Source organism: Vipera berus (assembly GCF_964194415.1).
Source record: "Vipera berus genome assembly, chromosome: W".
NCBI lineage: Eukaryota > Metazoa > Chordata > Lepidosauria > Squamata > Viperidae > Vipera > Vipera berus.
The window spans coordinates 57,172,612-57,191,589 of NC_138210.1; the positions used below are offsets into that span (position 1 = coordinate 57,172,612).

An 18,978-nucleotide genomic window follows, 5' to 3' on the forward strand; every position below is an offset into this window, starting at 1 on the left:
GATTTTGGCCTTGGCTGTGGTCATAAATTGAGCACTACTTGGACTTATGAAAAGCTGTGCTGAATATTGTAACCGTTGATTTTGTTCTATGGCAGACATGTCAAACACAAGGCCCGGGGGCCGGATCCGGCCCGCGAAGTGGTTTCATGTGGCCCGCGAAGCCATCCTGGAAACAGTGAGGGAACGGCCCCCACTACCTTGGCCCTGGCCCAGAGACCCTCCTTCTGCCAGAGACCCTCAGATCTGTCCCACTCCTGCCCAGGCCCCCATAGGCACCCTTGATGCGAACGCCATATGCACTCTAGCCACACCCACCCAGTAGGCCACGCCCACCCTGGCCATACCCACCCAGCCCCCTGAGGGCAACCACAATGCTGATGCGGCCCTCAATGAAATTGAGTTTGACACCCCTGTTCTATGGGCAAAAAAAAAAGTCAATTACTCTTGGAAGATTTGTAAGTGGAAACGAGGCACAACATTGAATAATCACCTAATCTCAGAAGAGGCATTAGGATGGCGAAACAACAATATAAACACAAGGTGGAGAACTACTTAGCAGACAACAATCCGAGGCAAGTATGGCAGGGACTGCAGCACTTAACCAACTACAAGGGCAGCACGAGGAGCATGGCTAACACCGATGCCTCGCTGGCTGAGGAGCTGAATATCTTCGCTCGCTACGAGGTAAAAAGACCAGACCCCATAGCCTCTGCTGGCCGGCCTTCTGATTCTCAACCAGTCACCCTGTGTGAACACCAAGTGAGAGCTGTATTGAAGGCTGTGAATCCCAGCAAAGCTGCAGGCCCAGATGGGGTGCTGGGGATAGTGGTTAGGAATTGTGCCGACCAATTAGCAGGGGTCCTGACAAGGATTTTTAACATCTCCTTGCAAACGGCATGCGTACCATCGTGCTTGAAAGCAGCTACCATTGTCCCGGTCCCCAAGAAAACTGCAGTTGAGTGCCTGAATGACTACAGACCTATTGTATTAACGTCTGTAGTCATGAAATGCTTCGAAAGATTGGTTCTCCAACATCTCAGGACATGCCTCTCACTGGATTTTGATAAACATCAATTTGCCTATAGGGGGAATAGGTCGACAGACGATGCCATAGCTACTGCTTTACACTCTGTAGCAAGTCATCTTGAGAAACCTGGAAGTTATGTCAGGATGCTTTTTGTTGATTATAGCTCGGCTTTCAACACCATTTTGCCGAGCACTCTCATCGAGAAGCTGACTGACTTGAAATTTTTCCCCTCCATCTGCGATTGGATTCAAGACTTTCTTAGGGACCGGTTACAAACAGTGAGGGTTGGGTCTGCTTTGTCCACCACCCTGAAGCTTTGCATCGGCTCGCCACAGGGCTGCGTGCTTAGCCCCTACCTGTACTCTATACACATATGACTGTGTATCATCTGACCCATCCACTGCGATAATTAAGTTCGCAGATGATACGACTGTGGTGGGTCTTATTACAGGTGAGGATGAGACAGCATACAGGGGGGAGGTACAAAAACTATCCATATGGTGTAGTAACAACAACTTGCACCTGAACATCGGCAAGACGAAAGAGATGGTGCTAGACTTCCGGAGAAAAAAGGAGGAACCTGCCCCACTTTACATTGGGGAGGACTGTGGAGAGTTTCCTCCTTTAAATTTCTGGGAGTCTACCTCTGCGAAGATCTGACCTGGAAAGTTAATACAACCCAGGTGGCTAGAAAGGCCCAACAGAGACTTCACTTTCTCAGGGTCTTGCGGAAGAACAGGGTAGAACAACGGCTAATGACCCTCTTTTACCGGTCTACTACAGTATAGAGAGCGTCCTCTTGTATGGTATCGTGGTTTGGTATGCTGGTCTGACAGCCGCGGATAGGAAAGTATTACAGAGGGTGGTGAGTACAGCACAAGACATTGTGGTCTATCCCCTGACACCACTGGATGACATCGCCAGGGCTCACTGCCTTGGAAGAGTGAGGAAAATTCTCAGGGATGACTCACACCCTGGACGGTATCTCTTTACTCTCCTACCATCGGGTAGGAGATATAGGAGTATAGCCAGCTGCACCAACAGGCTGAAAAACAGTTTTTATCTGTGGGCTGTTAGGCTTTTGAACGGGAAATAATTTTTATAAACTTTATGCAGAATTGACTTGCGAGGCCAGTGTGTGGTGCAATCAGTTCACATGGTGTAATAAGATGGAGGTTTGTTGTCACTGTGAGTTGGGGGGTGGGAGCACGAAGGGAGGCTCAGCTAATCTCAATGTATACATGGTTGTACTTTGACAATAAAGGTTCATTCACCTTGTTGCTTTGAAACCGCTTCTGTTACACTCCGAGCATGGTATTGTTTGAGAATGGAATTTAAACAAAGCAGATTTTAAAAGATTTTATTAAGAAAATGTATAAAGTCGCCTAAGTCGGGGAGAAGGGGAGGGGGCTTACAATGCCAATACAAAATGCCAATAACAAACAATACTCCCCTTCCCCTCCCTCGTAACAATTAGACCAGCCACTTGATCGGGTCCATATCACTCTGGAGCCTCCAGTCTCATTTGCAGAGCCATGTCTTCAGGGCCTTGGGAAAGAGTGCCAAAGTGTGGTGTGTGAGTGTGTGTGTGTGTTGGGGGGCAATCTTATCTCTGAAGGGATGATGTTCAACACGGAGGGAGCCACTATGGAGAAAGGCCAGTAGAATTCTAATTTGGATATCTTTCATTTTGCATAGGTGAAGGTGAAATACTATGCAGTTGCTATCGGGGGGCAGTTGCTGGCAGGGTTGATGTGAGCCGGGTTCTTCTGGGAATGTATGCAGTGTAGGCTACTTGGACCCTTAAAAGACTATTGGTAAGTAATTATGTAGGGACGCGGTGGCTCAGTGGGTTAGGACACTGAGCTTGTCGATCAGAAGGTCGACAGTTTGGCGGGTCGAATCCCGAGTGCCGCGTAGCAGAGTGAGTGCCTGTTACTTGTCCCAGCTTCTGCCAACCTAGCAGTTCGAAAGCACATAAAAATGCAAGTAGAAAAATAGGGACCACTACAGTGGGAAGGTAACAGCGTTCCGTGTGCCTTTGGCATCTAGTCGTGCCGGCCACATGACCACGGAGACGTCCTTGGAAAAGTGCTGGCTCTTCGGCTTTGAAACGGAGATGAGCACCGGCCCCTAGAGTCGGAAACAACTAGCACGCATGTGCGGGGGAACCTTTACCTTTAAGTAATTATGTACCGTGATTAGTAATTTTCACTGGTCTGTCCCAGTTTGGAGTCTTATCAAATGTATGGGACTTGAAATCCAACTAATTACTGGATACTTGATTGGGCAGGGCTGTCCAAACTTTTAGGTGTTAATGATGCTAATGTATTTCGTGTTGCTTGTTTCATTCAGACCGGGCCGAGTTGCCTGTCCACATTTTAAAGAGAGCACCGAAGATGCCTAAGTGGAGGACCACCTTCCCAAGAAGAAATGCAACTTGAAGAAATTTTCCTGGATCCATTGTTCGGGACGGGAAGGATTTGGCGTTGTTTATCCATTATGTAATAATAATAATAATAATAAGTTGGAAGGGACCTTGGAGGTCATCTAGTCCAACCCCCTGCTAAGGCAGGAAACCCTATACCATTTCAGACAAATGGCTGTCCAGTCTCTTCTTAAAAACTTCCAGTGTTGGAGCATTCACCACTTCTGAAGGCAGGTTGTTCCACTGGTTAGTTGTTCTAACTGTCAGGAAGTTTCTCCTTAGTTCTAGGTTGCTTCTCTCCTTGACTACTTTCCATCCATTGCTTCTTGTCCTGCCCTCAGGTGCTTTGGAGAATAGCTTGACTCCCTCTTCTTTGTGGCAGTCCCTGAGATATTGGAACACTACTATCATGTCACCCCTCACCCTTCTCTTCATTAAACTACACATACCCAATTCCAGCAACCGTTCCCTATATGTTTTAGCCTCCAGTCCCCCAATCATCTTTGTTGCTCTTCTCTGTCTCTGTTTTACATTGTGGTGACCAAAACTGGATGCAGTATTCCAGGTGTGGCCTTACCAAGGCATTGTGGTATTAGTACTTCACGTGATTTTGATTCTATTCCTCTGTTAATGCAGCCTAGCACTGTGTTGGCTTTTTTGGCAGCTGCAGCACACTGCTGGCTCATATTTAAGTGATTGTCCACTAGGACTCCGAGATCCCTCTCACAGTTACTACTATCGAGCAAGGTACCACCTATACTATACCTGTGCATTTGATTTTTCCTGCCTAAATGCATAACCTTACTTTTTTCACAATTGAATTTCATTTTGTTAGATAGTGCCCAGTGTTCAAGTCTGTCCAGATCCTCCTGTATCTTAAGCCTATCTTCTGGAGTATTGGCTATTCCTGCCAGCTTGGTGTCATCTGCAAATTTGATGAGTTCCCCATCTATCCCCTCATCCAAATCGTTGATGAAGATGTTGAAGAGCACTGGGCCCAGAACAGAGCCCTGGGGCACCCCACTACACACTTCCTTCCATGTAGTTGCAGTTCCATTGACGACCACACGCTGAGTACGGCCTGTCAGCCAGCTACGAATCCATCCCTTTGTCCCTTTGTTTTATTTCCTGCATAAGTGAGAGGCTTACTTATCAGAGCCTGATTAGAAAGCAGTGGGAAGTTTGCTTTTACTTTTTTACTCAATAAACCATTAATGGATGAACAACTGCTATGCCTGTTGTGGGTGCAAAGGGCAATGTCACTTAACACCTGCAAAATAGTTCCTACTGGTGATAACTTTGCACTCCAGCAGCAGCATTATACACAACACCCATCTGAGTAAACCCTTGTTGTAATGCTGCTGCAAAGCATACCTTCTTGAAAGGGGTTACTTTCTAACCCCTCCCTTCAAGTGTGGCTGTCCTTTTCTGTCCTACCCCTGCTCCTACGGTAGTAGCAAGAAAAGGGTAGCCTTTGAAGAGCTGTAAGGCTTACTTAAAGTACCATATGACGCAGTGAGTTGTGAATCTCTGCTGTAGATGCCACTTAGAACTGGGTCAAGCAGTCCTAAGCAGCCAAGTTCAGTGGCTGGGAAAAGGAACAACAAAAAATTACTCTGCAGAGTTGGGGAAATCTTTTGTCTTGCAGCAAAACGTTAGCAGTTATGCTTTTGGAAAGTGTTCTTGGACCATTTAAGTGTACACAACTGCCCAGTCAGAAAAATCTCCAAATGTTCTTTTCAAGGAGATTGCCTTTCCCTATAACTGGGTGTCTGCAACCTTTTCTGCTCCCTGCGTTTGTGGATTTGTGCCCCCTTGAGAGATTCCGGGTGAGACGGTTGTAGTCCATCTCGTGGGAGTTCATGGTGCCTGCAAGTATTAAGTCACAAATAAAACACTACAATAAAAAGTACATTTATTTTTTGTGCCACTTGCTTGCAAGCAAACTTACTAAACCAAAGGGACGGTAGGGTTGCTTATTCCTGGTGGCAAGACTAAATATTAACGGAAGTATCTACAATGATGGGTCTCTGTAATGGGAAAGTAGCAGCTGCCTTTGGTACAGTGATGTCGAAGTAGCTACTGTACCACTGTATGACAGTGGATAAACCCTGCCTTCCAACTGCTCTGTTACTCTTCACTTTCTAAACTTGCCTCATGTCAAGTAGACCCAAGAGCCTGGATCATTGAAATGGGTTTGGGGGTCCTCCCACCCCAGGGGGTATCCTTTATGGATAGGAAACTATAGTTCCTTGAGTAGGTGGGTGACTGGCTTGCCTTGCACCATTGGGTGTAGTAGTGTAACGCTTAACTGGCTTTTCCACAATAGCTTTAACCATCATGTCCTATATAGTATGTTCTGCAAACCTGGTAACTCGGGACCAAAGTGGGACAGTTTTAATCCCAAATCATTTTAATTTACTGAATTAAAAATGTCCTCCTGTAGTATGTTGTGGAAAGCCAAAACATCCGACTTAAATCTGCCGGGTAGTGAGAAACCAGTAAGGCATGATATAGCTATAGAATGGCTGAAAATGTGGGGTCTTGTGGCCAAGGAGCACCCCTCCCAAACGACCGAGTACAACGTTGAATGGGAAAGCAGGCGTGACAAGCAATGAAGTTTGTCCCTGTGTTTAGTGCGGAGCTTATGGAATATTGAGCAAGACTGGAAGGGGGAATGAGTGAGGACAATATTCCTTTACCAAGCTGATACAGCGTATTTAAATGAACCTTAATTGGGTTAGACACCCAAACCCTGCTAAAGGGGTAGCATCTACAAGGAATTTCGAGAGCAGGGCATGTAGGCGAACTCTACACAGTCATGCCATAGATTTATAATGCATTTCAGTTGAGCGCTTTGCGGTCCTTCCCCTGGTAATACCCTGTGCTGAATTTCCTGCTGGTGTTAACCTCCAGGTAGTTGTTGGTTAGGAACTGCCTGGCACAAAGTTGGGTGTCAGCTCCCCCGCTTGGCACGGTCTCCCAATTAGAATGCTAGCTGAGTTTAAGGCGGGTGAGAAGTCCCGAGATGGCTGCATTGCACCACATTTCTTTAAAAATTACAAAAAGGCAGTATGCTTCTTACTCCATGGGCGTTGGATGGCTGCCATTCAGCTTATCTTCATTATCACCTTCTCCAATACAAGACACCCATGCCAATCAGTGCTGCGCTCAGAACACCTACTGCTGTAGCCAGGGCTATCACTGCACGCCCTGCAAACAAGAATATTGGATCGGGCTTAACAGTTTCAATTAACTAGCTCTGTGCCAGAGAGGAGGGGAGAAAGATGATCTCATTACCTGGACCGCTCTGAGGGTTTTGGCACTCGGCATCCCAGTCCTCTGGGACAGCTGTACGGGTGAGATGAAGGAACAGTGGCAATGGGCAAGGTGTGGGGCAGCCAGGCAGAGGTAGGATATGGGGCCTCTGGTCACTTCTGTTGCGGTAGAACATGGCAACGCTGAAAGAGCTGAAATGTAAAAATTTAAAAGTTTTGCACCGCCCTGGAACCTGCTTTTATCTCCTTACGTACCTGCCAAAAGATACACTTGCTGCTGCTTTTCCCCTTGCACAATCCTTGAAATTGTTCTGCCACCTCAGCCTCTCTCCATCGTGATGCTACAGTCTTACTAATGCGTCAGCAACTAAATTTGCTGACAGATAGTTTGGAGGCAGCCAGCTCTGCTGCAAGGAAATGGTTTTGAAAAGTGATGCAAAGTCTGGCTTGGGAGGGATCTTGTAAGAAAGGAAGAGGAAAATGAAATGACAAAATGGAAATGAGCTTTGTCTCTAGAATCTAATTACCTTCTTGAGTTCAGAGTGTGCAAAAACAATCCACTTTAACATACTTCAGTGAACTATGTAATAATTGCGGGAAGCCAAAAGTTAAATCATCTTTTTCGTGTGTAGGATACTGCCCGATTAAGCTCCTGGACATCTTTGCAAGCTGAAGATGTCAAATTAGCACCAACTAATCTGCCCAGTCTTAGATCCTATGGTTCAATATTCATAAGGCTTTTGTATGTGTTTAGCCTTTGAAGCTTTTAATGGGATCCTAAGAATTGTCCTGAATGTGGTGAACAATGCACCATGTCTGCATCTTGACAGTTGCAAAAGGAAGACCTGCCCATCCTTCTTGTGTTAAACTTACTTGTTGCTTTCTTGGTAGAATTCGAATCCATGACAAGCTGCATAGGGTGGTGGACGGCCACTGTAAACGCCAAGGGCTGCCTGGAGCGCAATCAAGGTGCTGTCATGCTAAAGAAAATAAGCAGAAATAATTACTATGCCATTTACATATTAAAATAGACCAGAACATCCCTTCTTCCCACACTTCTCATGTCCATGATTGCCTTCCAGTCCTTATCCTTATTCTTGAATAAAACATGGCATATCAAATTGTATTCTCATCAGGGCAGGATTTTTTAGCAGAGTGCCAGAGCTCTGTGGAAGGAAATTAAAGGCTACTGTAGGTGTTTTCAAAGTGAAGAAAGGTATTTAAGTCCAGAGAAGGTAAAAAAACCCTAACTTTTCTGCTTGCTATATTCTGTTTTGTCTCTTTCACTGGCAATTATAGCTATTTTCCTTTTTGCTTGTTTGTTAAGGTAAAGGTAAAGGTTCCGCCGCACATGCGTGTTAGTCGTTTCCAACTCTAGGGGCCGGTACTCATCTCCGTTTCAAAGCCGAAGAGCCAGCGCTAGTCCGAGGACGTCTCCGTGGTCATGTGGCCGGTATGACTAGACGCCAAAGGCGCACGGAACGCTGTTACCTTCCCACCGTAGTGGTCCCTATTTTTCTACTTGCATTTTTACGTGCTTTCGAACTGCTAGGTTGGCAGAAGCTGGGACAAGTAACAGGCGCTCACTCTGTTACGCGGCACTTGGGATTCAACCCGCCAAACTGCCGACCTTCTGATCGACAAGCTCAGCGTCCTAACCCACTGAGCCACCGCGTCCCTCTTGCTTGTTTGTTATCTGACCCAAATCACCATGGTGAGGTGGGTTGCCATACTGTATATATTTGAAATAAACCAAGAAATGGGAAAATATTCCATTACTGATATCAGGAAGCATGACTGGATTTGATCCAACCCTGTTTGGATTCCTTTCTTTATTTTGAAATAAGATGTCCACTCAGCTGGGGCAGAAGGGAGGAAGGAGGTAAAGTTCCACCTTTTTCTGCTAAGCCCTGAATTTTTGCCATAATAGCAACCCTAAAAAGTCAGCAGCTAGAATTCTTATGATTATAGAAAAATGCTCAAAATTCTGCCTAGAACCAATTCTGTGCTGCAGATAATGATAGCTGCAGAGAGGAGAAGATTGCTCTAAATTCTCTGGATTGTCTCTCATTTTCCAAAGCGGATCTTTGGAATTGTAAGGAACAGGAGAACTTACAGCAGAATACATGATCATCTTAAGAGGCAGATCCTGGCACACCGTTTTGGAAAAGTTGCTCAAAATAGCACCCAGCAGCAAACCTGCAGAGAGGAAAATATGATGATAAGATAACACACTGAAATGTATCTGACATTCAGAAAAGCACAAGACTGAAAGATACTGAGAAGAGAGGAACATCACAGTGTTGTGTCAGAAAGCATACCAAAGCTTAGAAAGGAAGTTGAAGGGGATCCTGATCTCCCTCAAGTGCTGGCTTTGTTAAAGGTAAAGGTAAAGGTTCCCCCACACAGGCGTGCTAGTCGTTTCCGACTCTAGGGGCCGGTGCTCATCTCCGTTTCAAAGCTGAAGAGCCAGCGCTTGTCCGAGGATGTCTCCGTGGTCATGTGGCCAACATGACTAGACGCCAGAGGCTCACGGAATGCTGTTACCTTCCCACCGTAGTGGTCCCTATTTTTCTGCTTGCATTTTTACGTGCTTTCGAACTGCTAGGTTGGCAGAAGCTGGGACGAGTAACAGGCGCTCACTCTGTTACGGCTTTGTTAGGACATGTTAAATAACAATTCCTGCCACATGGAGGTGCTATTAAGCTAACTTGATATTTGAAGGCTTGTTGCTGGACCCCGAGATGCAGAATTCCCAATGAGATTGAGGAGTGAAGGGACGTTCCGCTATTCCTTGCTAGTGAACAATAGCATCACTCTGGCATTATTCAGCCATCACTGTAGACAGAAAACTTGTCCTCATTGGGCACAATTATGCTAGTATCATTCTACTGTACACACTGCTAATGGGGGAAATGTGCTACGTTTACATGGCTGAGTCACTTAGCAGGGGAGATTGGCGATATAGAAATTAAATAAACACGTACATATAAATATATTTCCAAGCTGGTACACATTTTGTACTTTCAATCATTTTCCTTCAAGCGGTCCTCTGTTTACTTTTTAACTTAATATTGCCACATTTTACCGTACAAGTAGTCCTCAATGTATGACCACAATTGAGCCCAAAATTTGTTGCTAAGTGAGACATTTGTTAAGTGAGTTTTGCCCCATTTCATGACCTTTCTTGCCACAGTTGTTAAGTGAATCAATGCGATTGTTAAGTGAGTAACACGGTTGTTAAGTGAGTCTGGCTAACCTGTTGACTTTGCTTGTCAGAAGGTCACAAAAGATGATCACATGATCCCAGGACATTGCAACCGTCATAAATATGAGTCAGTTGCCTAGAATCTGAATTTTGATCATCTGACCGTGAGGATGCTACAATGATCATAAGTATGAAAAATGGTCATCACTTTTTTTCAGCGCTGTAACTTTGAACGGTCACTAAATGAAATGTCGTAAATTGAGGACTGCCTGTGTATATCTGTGGAGATTCTCAGTCATCCAGGTCATAGGTGTCTCAAAGGTGTTTTTTTTCTTCCTTCAAAAGGCAACTGGACTGTTTTTTCACTTGAGGAAGAAAACATTTTGCTTCTCATCCAAGAAGCTTCATCAGTCCTTCCCATCTTCCTATCATCAGAACAGATGAAGCTTCTTGGATGGGAAGCAAAACATTTGCTTCTTCTTTCTTAAGAAAAAAAAAACCAGTCCAGTTGCCATATGAAGGGGAAAAAAAGCACCTTTGAGACATTTACCATATACATCTAGGACTCAGGGGGTAGGCAACCTTGGCTCTTTTATGACTCGTGGACTTCAACTCCCAGAATTCCTGAGCCAGCCATACTAGCTCAAGAATTCTGGGAGTTTATTTATTTATTTATTCGGTTTATATACCGCCCTATTCCCAAAGGACTCAGGATGGTTTACAAGGCAAAATTTAAAAACAATCCAATATAAAATTAAAATAAATTAAATTAAGTCTAGCCACAAAAAATTAAATCACAATTTAAAAACATTAAAACCCCTCAGTCCAGACCAGATAGCCCAAAGAGCCAGGTTTTTAGGTCCCGGCGAAATGAACGAAGGTCGGGGGCAGTCCGGAGTTCCGTTGGCAGTTGATTCCATAGGGCAGGCGCGCCCACAGAGAACGCCCTCCCCCTGGGGATCACCTGTTGGCAATCCTTGACCCTGAGGAGGCCCTCCCTGTGGGAGCGCACAGGACGATGGGAAATTGATGCTGGCAGCAGGTGCTCCCTTAGATAATCCGGGCCCATGCCATTTAGGGCTTTATAGGTCATCACCAGCACCTTGAATCTCACCCGGAGGGTAACTGGAAGCCAATGCAGCTCGCGGAGAAGAGGTGTTACATGGGAGTATCGGGAGACTCCCATCACAAGCAAGGCCACGAGTCATAAAAGACCCAAGGTTGCCTACCCCTGACTAGGTCTTGATTCCAAACAGAGCAAATAATTCAAATTTAATTGTACCTCCAATGAATCGAGCCTTCTCCTGGGTAGCGTGCATTCCCACATGGGCTTCAATATTAAATACTTCTATCTCTGAGAGAGTTGCCAAAACTTGTGGTGTAGCCCAGCTAGGCAAAGTCATGTTATGGGTTTTCTGTGTGGAAAACGGAAAAAAAAGTTTTCTAATGAAATGGTGATCTTGTTGTAATTGGGACCATAGTTTTTAAGGCAGGGGCTTCCAAACTTGGCAACTTTAAGACACGTGGACTTCAACTTCCAGAATTCCTCAGCTAGCCATGCTATGTGAAATACTCAGCCATGTTGGCTGAGGAATTCTGGGAGTTGAAGTCCATAAAATTGCCAAATTTGGGCACTTAACAAGGGACTTGTTAAGTGAGCTACACCCAATTTTAGAACCTTGTTTGCCATTTTGTTAAGTGAATCAATGCAATTGTTGAGTGAATCACATGGCTGTTAAGTGAATCTGGCTGCCTCCATTGACTTTGCTTGTCAGGAGCCCTTTTGAGAAGGTTGCAAATAAATGGTGATCACGTGACCCTGGGGACATTGCAAACTTTGTAAAAGTATGCCAATTCATCATTATTAAGTTTGATTACATGATGATGAGGATGTTACAATGGTTGTAAGCATGAAGAATGGTTGTAACTTTTTCCAGTGCCATCATAACTTTGAATGGTCGCTGAACAAATGCTGGTAAGTTGAGAAGTATCTGTAATGCAGACTCTTACCCAAGGGTAGGCAACCTTGGCTCTTTTATGACTCGTGGACTTCAACTCCCAGAATTCCCGAGCCAGCCATGCTGAGGAGAAATGGAGAGGTTTCCATACTGAGCCATGCTGGCTTAGGAATTCTGGGAGTTGAAGTCCACGAGTCCTAAAAGAGCCAAGGTTGCCTATCCCTGCTCTTACCTGACAGAAGAGTGTGTCATGCACCTTCCAGAGGCCTCTCAGGGTCAGCTGCTCAGATTTAAGCCCTGTATAATTAGCCATTTTTTCCATAAAGCCCTGCAAGAGAGGAAAACAGAAATAATTGACTAAGGTTCACTGTGCTCAATTATTTTCATCTCAATTAACCCTGCATTATTACTTGCATTCATTGCAGATCTTGAGAGTGAACCTAAGCAGACCTGAACTATTTCAGGTCCAAGCATTTTAGAAAAGAGTTATGATTGCTTTCCCAAACTTAGATCTGTCTAGCAAAGTGGTTCCTCTCACTGTAGCAGTAACAGAGGTTAGTTTCAAAACCACTGAATCACCCGGGTCCTAGACTGGATGGATTCACTTGGTGGTTTTGTAGACTTTCCGACAGCCTGATCAAACTATTTGCTATTTATCCTTATTTGAGATATTACAGTTATTCTACGAAGGATTTGAAATTTGAAATTTCTTTTTTCAACAAGAAAACAGTATACTGAGCCATTTCTCTCTGCACTGAAGTAATCCTACTCAAGCCCTGTCCTGTATCCCATCTGGGATAAGCCATGTGTAAATTAGTACTGATTACTTCTGAGGCTGTGATGGCTCAAAAGAAACTTTTCTCCCTTTAGGAAGGTTAACATTAGGTTGTCTCCTTTTAATACCGAATTAAAACTCTTCCCTTGCAAATCAATCACTAATCCTCTTCATCGAATTGGTCCTGATATAACGAGAGGATGTTTTCTTTTAAATGGTTCACATTGTCAACTATTTCAAACAAAATGACATCTAAATTTAATGAAAAGAGTTGAGGAAGGTGTATTTTTTAATTCCTAAATGCCTGTTAAATAGCACAATATATCAGCCCATATAATAACATCGCTATGCAAATGATGCGAATTAGCATGTGTGTTTTTTGTGCTATTGCTTTTCCTAGATTTTGATTATTTCTATTTCGTGCTGTTTTGTTGTTAGGAACCCAGAGATTCATTTACAAAGAACTTGTGAGGTGTTCTCACGAGTGAATCGTTAAAGGAGCTTCCAAGCAAAGGCATCATGGTTTGCAGGATTCCATTCCTTTTCTCAGCTACACCATTTTGCGAAGGCGTGAATAGTGCAGTTAGGAAATGGCGGATGCCCTTACGCCTTACCCAGTCCTGGAACTTCTGAGACATGAACTCAGCCCCGCGATCGCTCTGCAATTGTGTGATCTTGGTCTTGTACTGGGTCTCTACGAAGTTGTACAGTGACTTTATGGCGTCAAAGGCTTCAGATTTTTCTGTGAGAGTATACACGTGGCCGTATCTTGAAAAATCATCAACGGCAGTGAGGAAATACTTTTTCTTTCCTAGGGATGGTGTGAAAGGCCCAACCAAATCAACATGTACTAGTTGGTACGGATATAGAGACTTATGTAATGACACCTTTGAGATAGGTGCAGCCTTCCTCTTTGTTTTCTTGCAAATGGCACAGTCCAGAAACACGTCACAGTCCTTGAGCTGGACTCCCTCAGCAAATTCTCCCATCTTTTTAACTACAGGGAAGCTTGCATGACCCAGCCTTCTGTGCAATAAGTGGGCGCACTTATCATGAAGCCGCTTCCCCACTGACACCCTCTTGGCTCTAGTTGCTTTGAGTGGTGCTGTAGGTGCCTGCTGAGATTCAGGCTCCTTGCCCACACTGCCCTTGGAAAGCCTTGGGGCAGGCTGTGGTGGCTTGGGAGAAAAATATGGTAAGCCGTTTATGATTGTAATATTTCCAATGACCCTCTGGTCCCTGGTGACATGACCTCCCCCCTTGCGAAATAAAACTTCCACTTTGTCATCGTCACACAATTTGGTAATGCTTAATAGGTTGTTGGCTATGGAGGGAGCGTGCAAGACACCTTCAACTTTCCCAAGACCAGGTACAGAAACAAACCCCTCTGCAACAATTGAAGTAGTATCTCCATTTGCCACTTTGACAGATGAGTTAATTTTCTTTAACCTTTTAAAACCTTGACTCATATTAGTAATGTGAGAAGAAGCTCCAGAGTCCAGTAACCATAAGTCAGTGGAGCTATCAGCCTTTGTTGTGGGGGTGAGGGAACAAGTATGCAGAGAATTTCCCTTGCCCCTGCCACGCCCCCTTCCTTGCCCCTTGCCTCTTACTTGATTGGGACCACGTTTAGGGGCTTGATGTTGATGGGGGCAGTCTTTCTTGAGGTGCTCCTCAGAGCCACAGATGAAACACTTAAGCAGAGCATTAATTTGCTCTGAGTTGTGGCGCCCCTTTCTGGCTTGCTGAGTGGTGACTCTGGCGTATTCTCCGGCATCTCTTCTCCTTCTATCCTCTTCGATCAGTCTTCCTGTGAGGTAGGACAGATTTATGTTTTCCCTCTTGACCGCTTCGAGTGAAACAATGAAATTGCTCCAACTCCTGTCTAGGGAAGCGAAAATGATCGCAACCATGCTCACATCATTTACAGGAAAGTCTCTGGATATCAATTCTGACCTGAGTGCCTTTAATTTTGCAAGATGTTCAGGCATGCTGGCACCAAACCTCAGTCTGGTTGTATAAAGCTCAGTTGTAAGTCTGGTGATGGAACCAATGGTATCGCTGTTAAATAAATTGTATAATAGGCGCCACACTTCATCAGCTCTGAGCCCCGCTGGTATGCTGGAGAACAGGTTATTATCCAGGGAACTGAGCAGAGTCGAATAAGCCTGCAAATGTCGCCACTCTTCTTGACGTCCCCATGGGGGAGGGGGTGGTTTCTGAACCATTTGTAGAGTCCCATTCTTTAAGAGATAGAGCTGTATATCTTTACTCCAACTGCTATAATTTTCCCCTCCCAGTTGTAGTTTTTTAAAATCATTTGGCAGATTGGCTGCCGGAATATAGTCCTTATCAGACCCACTTTCAAAAATGTCCATTGACATAAATGGGAGAGGGAAAGTGGTTCCTACAGTGAAAGGGGTCCCTCTAGTGGTCGAGGAGGGAATCCTTTCTTGACTATTTAGTAACTCCAGATGGGCGTGCCCGGAAACCATGTGATCCGGGGGAGGGCGTTGTTCAGGATTTCTCCCTTCTTCCCATGAGGCATTGGGGGGGCGGAGCCCAGATTTGCCGGCTCGGAGTTGCTTCAATGAATCCTCCCGAGAATTGCAACAGCATGGATTTTCATCATTGCCCTGAGGAGCCCATTGCTGGTCCTGAAGACCTGGAGAGAAGGTGGGAGGCCGCGGGGGTTGATTGTTGGGAGGCTGCAGGCTGGATTTCCCCCGGCAGTTGGGCCCTGGGGAGAGGATGGGAGGCCTTGGGGGGGTGTGGGCACCCCCGACGTCTGCTTGGCCCCCAGGGCCGTAGTCAGGACTTGGATGGCCGTTTTAATTGCATTTGTATTTGTATTAGTATCGGCTGGGCAGATCTCATCGCCATCATAGGACTTTAGGCTTTGTGGTGGGGAGATCTCAGGAATATGCATACTGCCTTGGTCGGATGCCAGGAATTGCATGTCATTTCTGCTGTATGCCAGGGACTGCTGGCTTTCCAGGCTTAAAAAGTCTTTGTCTCTGTTAGACCGTGTGGGCGGAGCCATCTTGTTTCCGCTTGCCCCAGGAAGCTGTAGCTCACAGCTGGGCGGGGGGGTTCGCGCCAAAATCCCTGGGGTCCCGGGGTCACTAAGGGTGGCGGGCGCCATATTTGGAGGCCTCGTGGCCGCTAGGGAAAGACTCACCGCGTGTTCGGAGGCTTCCTGCGCGGTCTCCTGGGCTGCCCCCCCCTTTCTCCTGCATTGCAAAGATCTCTTTAAGCAGCTCTTCACGTTCCTGTGCAGTCAGCTTACTCACGCGGCGTTTGGTCTCAGCCAGGTCCGTTTCTGCAGCATCTGAGCAGTCTTGGACAGTCTGCAAACCTTGTATGCTCTCCTCTGTGGCGTTCAGTTGTAGAGAGACATGTGAAGGGGTCCTAGACGCTCTGCTGGATCCTCTGACGGGATGAAGGCCATTTGCGCTTTCATCTGCAGCTGAGGTTGCTTCAGGGACTGAACCGCACCTGGAGCAGTGTTGTGAACCAAACCCCATATTTCCTGGTTCACGGTAGGAAACCAAATCTGGCACATTTGCGTGTGTTTGGTTCCTATGCATGGGTGCACATCCCCAAGCAGCTGCGGAAGAAGGGGAGATCTGTTTCCCAGAGACTAAGGTTCTTGGGCTATGCTCCTGGCTCCAAGGCCTATCGTTTCCTGGGAGAAGGGGGCAGGCCTGTGACTTCCCAATCTGCCTCTTTCGAAGAGGATTCCAATTGGACCCAGATCCACTCAAATGATCTGAGCCCATATGCCAACCGATCCAGCAGAGGCACACCGACCACGACATCACCTGAGACGACCACATACCCTGCCACCGACGAAAGTGAGGAACAAGACGAAGATGCGTCCAGTCCCACGGAGGAAGACACGCCGTCTTCACCACCAGCGACACCTCAGAGACCCGCGGAAGAAAAGAGCGGTGAGTGGCAGAAGGTAAGGAGGTCAAAGCGGTCCAACAAAGGGGTCCCGCCAAAGAGAATTGACATTGGCCACATCGCGTTTGTCAACAGCGTCGTGGTCACCCCAAAATCCTTCTCTGACATCCAGGAGCTGCCCATCGAGGAGCAGGAGAGATGGCAGCTCGTGATGGAGAAGGAAATGCAGAGCTTAAAACAACTCAAGGTCTTCACCCCCCAGCAACCTCCAAAGGAGAGGAAAGTCATTGGCACAAGGTGGGTTTACAAGGCCAAACCACTTGCCAATGTCCTCTACCTATACAAGGCCCGTTTGGTAGCCCAGGGCTTCGCTCAACGTTATATGGAGGACTACTCGGAGACTTACTCTCCAACCGTCCGGGCAGAGAGCATCAAGGCCGCCCTCGTGACTGCAGCCGCTCTGGGAGAAGAAGTCTTCCAATTTGACATCCAGACGGCTTACCTCCACGCCAACTTGGACCGGCAGATCTACGTGAGAGCTCCTCCTGGCTACCAGCAAGAAGGGGGAAATACATGGTTGCTTCACAAAGGGTTATATGGTCTTAAGCAGTCAGGGAAATTATGGTATGACTGTCTTAGAAAGAGTTTAGAACGAGTTGGTTTCTCAGAATCTCATGCAGATCAATGTGTTTTCACACGCAATTCCAAGGGAACCACAGAACGGGTGTGGACGACCTATTATATGTAGGGCCTAACAAGGAAAGGTGTGATGAATTTGCCAAGGCCCTGGAAGAAAAGTTTACTCTGAAGTCTTTGGGGCGGGTTGACAAGTACTTGGGTGTGCATATTTTGGCCACTAAGGGGGGGTTCGCTCTATCTCAAAAAGAAAAGATAGAGGAATTACTGGCCAAATGCAAAATGACAGAATCTAATCCCACGCATAGCCCAATGCAAAGCGACTTTTACAACCACACCCATAAGGACGGTCCTGAGTTCACAGATAACACGCTTTACAGATCTGTGATTGGCTCCTTGCTATACATCAGCAATTGGAGCAGACCTGACATAGCTTTAGCTGTGAATCTATTGTCCAGGCACGTGGAACACCCAAAGGAATTCCACTGGACTGCTGTCAAAAGGGTGCTTAGATACCTAAAGGGCACAGCTGATGCTCTCCTTATGCTAGAACCAGAGAAGGGGAAGACGGCCCAGCTCTCCGCTTACTCAGACGCAGACTGGGCTGGCGACACCAAAACTAGACGGAGCACTTCTGGTTTCCTCATATTGCTAAATGGCTGCCCAATACATTGGCATGTTAGGCAGCAAAAATTTATTTCTTGCTCCACGGCCGAGGCTGAATATGCCAGCCTGTCAGACACGGCCAATGATTTGACTTGGTTCAATGAACTGATAACAAGCATCTGGGCATCTCCCCCTCTGCCCATCCAAATTCTAGAGGACAACACTGCCGCAATTGCAATCTCGGAGGCTTATGCAGTAGGATCTAGATCTCGCCATATAGACATACGCTATAAAAATGTCAGGCAGCTTACCAAAAAGGGTTTTATACATGTTGAGCACTGTAACACAGCTGACCAGATAGCTGATCTGTTTACCAAGCCTGTTCCCATTGACCGGCACAACCTTCTGTGTAAGCGTTTGTGTTTGGCCTTCTGAATGTTTTTATGCATGTCTATGACACCTGCTCACCCCTCACATACATTCACTGGTCCCTGTCATTGGCTGGCAAGAAGGGGAATTGTTAGATGTTTAGTGCCAGCCATTGGCAGTTCCCCAAAAGGATCATCAGATGGAGGCAAAGAGGCTTCTTTGCTTCCACTGATGAGCCAAGGGTCTCGGACCCACAGCCCCATTGGCGAGAGAGTTTTATGGTCAGGGAGGGACCAAGACCCCCATAAATACCTCTGCACGAGGGGCTGTTCTTTGTTCTAATTCTAGCCTTCTAGTTTCTAAGTTCTATTCTCCAGTTCTATCTCTACTCCTAACCTCTTGTTTTAGTCATGTAATGCTAGCTTGTTTTGTTTTATTTTATTTCTCTCTCACATGCAGGCATGAATGCTTTCATGCCAAGTATTTCTTTCTCTTTGATCTATCATGAATAAAGCTAATATGATTGCATCTCTGCGTGATGCTTTTTGCTTGGAAGCTCCTTTAACGATTCACTCGTGAGAACACCTCACAGAACTAACTTCTTTTGTGTTAATAGGTGTTAAAATTAGTGGAAATGACACCTGCATAAAAATGTCATTACAAAATGGATGACTTTGTTTCAAAACTAATGAGTGATATAATTTTTGTCATTCACAGTCAAATGACACAAATAACTCCAAATGACATACAGTTAAGGTACAATTATATTTAACTGTCTTGTCTG

General features: G+C 45.9%; 1 protein-coding gene across 1 annotated transcript in view; it reads right to left on the reverse strand.

Moving 5' to 3' along the window:
- Positions 1–5,651: 5,651 nt before the first annotated feature.
- The window catches only part of LOC308676611 (testicular acid phosphatase homolog), a 43,513-nt gene continuing 30,186 nt past the window's right edge, over positions 5,652–18,978 (reverse strand). Inside the window, exons 6-11 of the mRNA XM_081342521.1 lie at positions 12,132–12,227; positions 11,224–11,356; positions 8,850–8,932; positions 7,607–7,713; positions 6,756–6,925; positions 5,652–6,668 (exon numbers count right to left, since the gene is read on the reverse strand). Of these exons, the coding sequence (XP_081198647.1) occupies positions 6,583–6,668; positions 6,756–6,925; positions 7,607–7,713; positions 8,850–8,932; positions 11,224–11,356; positions 12,132–12,227 (675 nt within the window). The 3' untranslated portion in view covers positions 5,652–6,582. The remainder of the gene's footprint in view (positions 6,669–6,755; positions 6,926–7,606; positions 7,714–8,849; positions 8,933–11,223; positions 11,357–12,131; positions 12,228–18,978) is intronic.